Raw genomic sequence first — 3,771 nt, forward strand, 5'->3', positions numbered from 1 at the left:
CACATGCATTTGAATATAAATTTCTGAGATTTTAAATCTGTTATTTTACCTTAATTTTAATTAAAAAATATTTTAAAACCTGCTGATTACCTATAGTATAATTAAATTTCAATATAATGCATGGCAACTGTTGGTAGTTTTGAAGTTTATATATTTTCTTGGCAAACTTCAGTTTTTGACATTTTTGACGGGTTTTTGACGGTTTAAACCAGTTTATACCGTTGTCATGTCAAAAACCACTTTTTGATGTCAAAAACCCAACCCTGGTACAGCTGCAATAAACAAAAACCGCAGTTCACTAGAGGGCGTGGATATAGAGAACAAACTAGTTACTAGACCAGTGATGTCAACGTTCACCGTGACGTTCGTTTGGTCGAGTGATTGATCTCTGCCTTTATATGCTAAAAGAATTGATGCTATGCTAAAAGAATTGAGCATGAATGAAATAAAAGTATTCTTGAATAGTACTATAGATTAATAAACCTGTTTATGATGAACCAAGCACTTAGTCCCTAATATTTTAACCTGTATGGCAAGGCCAAACTTTAGTTATGTACTATTGAATGAGAGGACCAATTGAACTTGATTACTCATTATTCTTCCTTTGTTTAAATTGAAGAGTCAAACAATATTAATAAAACATTATACTTTTAAAAACAAATAGTCTCTAGTATATTTAATTATCAATATGTTATTAGTTCTATGTTTATTTTACCTCTTAAATATTGTTCAGATAAAATAGTGACATAATTTGAGTAAAAGGGTACTGGACATCTTTGACAAGGGGGTTTTGGACAGGACAGTTTAAACCATGGATTAATCCATTCTGCCCTAAACCTTGCCAACCCTGACTTGTATGTATGTAACTGGTTAGATTATATTGCATCTAGATAAATTCCTCAATCACAAAACACCCCCCATAAAAAAACTATACCAACGTGCTTGACTTAGACGTTCATTTTGTTATATACATTGCTTCATGGCACATAACAAAATTTCTGAATTTGAAATTTCTTCAATTTTTTTTCTTTGATAAATATCTATTCTTGCCGTTATCTTCAACAAATATTTGGAAAATATAAAAATTTCATTACATTTATTAAAATTTTTATTAATTAAGGACATTTAAAAACACTTTCCTTTTTTTAAGGAAGTTGGGGAATTTAAGGACAACTTGGAGCCTCGGTTCGGAGTTAAACGAAGAAGAGTCAAAGCAAAGGTTAAGTACACGGAAAACGAAAGTAAAAAAAACAGAAATTTTCTGAAAATTAAGGTGATTGGAATTAATACAAGGAGGCAAAGAGACAGCAAAATGTTTACAATAAACAGAGGTGGAAAAATGATTTAGTTACAAGAATACCTTGGCTACATGTGATAAAGACTCGCTTTAAAATTCAGATTTCAGTAACACGATAGATATTAGCGTTATCAAGAATACGAAAAATCATCTATTTGTACAATAAAGTGTTGGAATCCTTAACATTAATTCAATTTTGTTATCACTGCACAAAACTTTGTTATTTTCTTTTCTATATTATAAAAATTACCTATCACAATTACACAACCTGAAAAAAATTCTCCTTCTGCATTGTGAACAACTTTCACATACCTGCCAACATTGGAGAAATAAAATAACGGAGATTTTACTAAGAGACTCAATTATGGGTTTACGACTACTGATGCTCAACCGATGCGTAGCCTTGTAATTCTGAACCCAATCTAGAAGACAAGAGAACTCCTGGATCAAGTATTGAGAGAAATTTGCTTTGTAGAGGATTTTTTGATGGAACTAAATAGCATTTTAGTTGCATGGAGAGGAAAACCTCTCACAGTTAGTCTGACGATAAGGGGACTCAAATCAGTGATTCGCCTACCCTTGAGGATAATTCACGTCAGCACCGTGGTCTGTGCAACACAGATGCGAAATTCATATTGAGCAGTCATTTCTGGGATTCAAACCCGGTTTCACCTCATTGGAATGCGAACACCCCGAAACACTTATTCAATTAACACTCAACATACTGCCAAGTAGCACCATCAGTTCAGGACTGAGAGAAATATTTTTGCCATCAGTGGCTATTTTATCACCAACTTTTTTAAAAAAAACTACTTCAACAAATACAGAGAAATTTGAGAAAATATACGTAAACAGGAGTTAGTCGTAAAATGCAGGAGTCTTCGTTAAAAAACAGGAGACTTGGCAGGTATGCTTTCATCCAAAAATCCAAAGTTTTCCCCCAAAACATCAAATTTATTTTGGAATTTAGGTATATGAAAATAAACACACAAATGTTAGTGCTAAAATTTATCACCTCAGCCCAAAATTTTAATGGTAAATTCACTTTCATACTAGATTGTTCTAGCCCTTTCTACTAATATTCTACTGTCTCACTAAGAAAGCACATTCATTCCAGGAAGGATTATGAGGAACTGTTTTTACATGCATGCTCCCGTATTTTTCTAGAAAACTATCAGTCTCGTTATTAACAAATTCTAAAATGTAAAGAGCTTGAATTAACTAAAAAATTACTCATGGAAATAAAACTGAATTACATCATTAAAAAGTCATTCATAGCTAAATGAACAGAAAACAAAAGCCTTTATGGATTTAATAACTAAAAGGGAGACTTCAAGAAATTTTTAATTAATTTTTAAGCAACCAGTCAAAGCTGTTTCCCCAATTCATAATCATTTTTAAAAAAAAGTTGAGATACTAGACAATAATCCATGCCGTGAACTCAACATTTAAATTATTTACTTTCAAATAATCGTCAAAACAAATGTGCAGCATTGAACAAGAATTTAGTGCACGGCATGGAACTAAACATTTTTGCCTACATAATTCGTAAATACAACAGAAATAAACTTTCTGACGATAATTATTAGTACACTTAAAATATGTTTCTCATAAATAAGATAATTGGAATTAATTCTCACCGTTTTGAGTCATTTTTTTGCAGATTTCGAAAGGTAAAATGAATTTCCAAATTTAGCTAGTATCCACGCGTTTAAGTAAACCGAACCAAAAGGAAAAGGATAGCACGAGAGCAAGATATCTTACGGTAGATGATGTTAGTTATAAATTAACGGAAAAGAGATAATCTATTTTAGTGGCAACGTTTATGGCGTTTGAAATAGGCTACAGGTGGCGAAGTGCAGAACTCTTTACATATGGCAACACTTCACATGCTTTCAGTCCCGCAGTGGACTGATCGTTAAGACACGGTTCCCAGCAGATCACCGAAGTCAAGCATCAGTGACTACGGTCAGTGTGCGGGTGGGTGACCACTTGGATCAGTCTGCGTAGGGACCGAGGGTGTGCGGTATTGGTCCTCGTTAAACTGTGCTACCGTAAAGTGCTCGACTTCGCGCGCAGGTCGTCGGGCTACCGAAGCGGGGGTGCCATCCCCTCCGCAGAGGATCAAAATTGTGAGGATTCGTGAGAAGCTCATCATCAGGGATGTTTCCCAGACCGTCGCCAATAGCCCATTGTGCAGCTCTAGTGCGACGTAAAGTAACAACAACAACATGTTTTCACCGATATTTGGTCAATTTAGGAATTGGTAACTGGGCGGAGTGAGCTTGACTCTAGCTTTTATCCATCAATCTTCTTATAACCCTATATTGATTGTATAATCTGTTCTGTGCTAAACTTTTTCGCCAAAGCAATTGGCGTTGTTTGAAGGTGGGTTGACACGATCAAAGTACTTTGATCAAAGTAAGCGCGCGCATTCACCAGTACGGAAATATTTTTAGGGAAATGTGACGATT

At 34.5% G+C, this 3,771-nt stretch overlaps 1 protein-coding gene across 1 annotated transcript in view; it reads right to left on the reverse strand.

The window, feature by feature from the left end:
- LOC107445468 (probable elongation factor 1-delta) overlaps positions 1-2,972 on the reverse strand; it is a gene marked incomplete at its 5' end in the record, with an annotated part of 71,948 nt that extends 68,976 nt beyond the window's left edge. Inside the window, 1 exon segment of the mRNA XM_016059859.3 lies at positions 2,938-2,972. Within this exon segment, the coding sequence (XP_015915345.3) occupies positions 2,938-2,972 (35 nt within the window).
- Between the last annotated feature and the right edge of the window lie 799 nt (positions 2,973-3,771).

The sequence above is a fragment of the Parasteatoda tepidariorum genome, chromosome X1 (genome assembly GCF_043381705.1).
Source record: "Parasteatoda tepidariorum isolate YZ-2023 chromosome X1, CAS_Ptep_4.0, whole genome shotgun sequence".
Classification (NCBI taxonomy): Eukaryota; Metazoa; Arthropoda; class Arachnida; order Araneae; family Theridiidae; genus Parasteatoda; species Parasteatoda tepidariorum.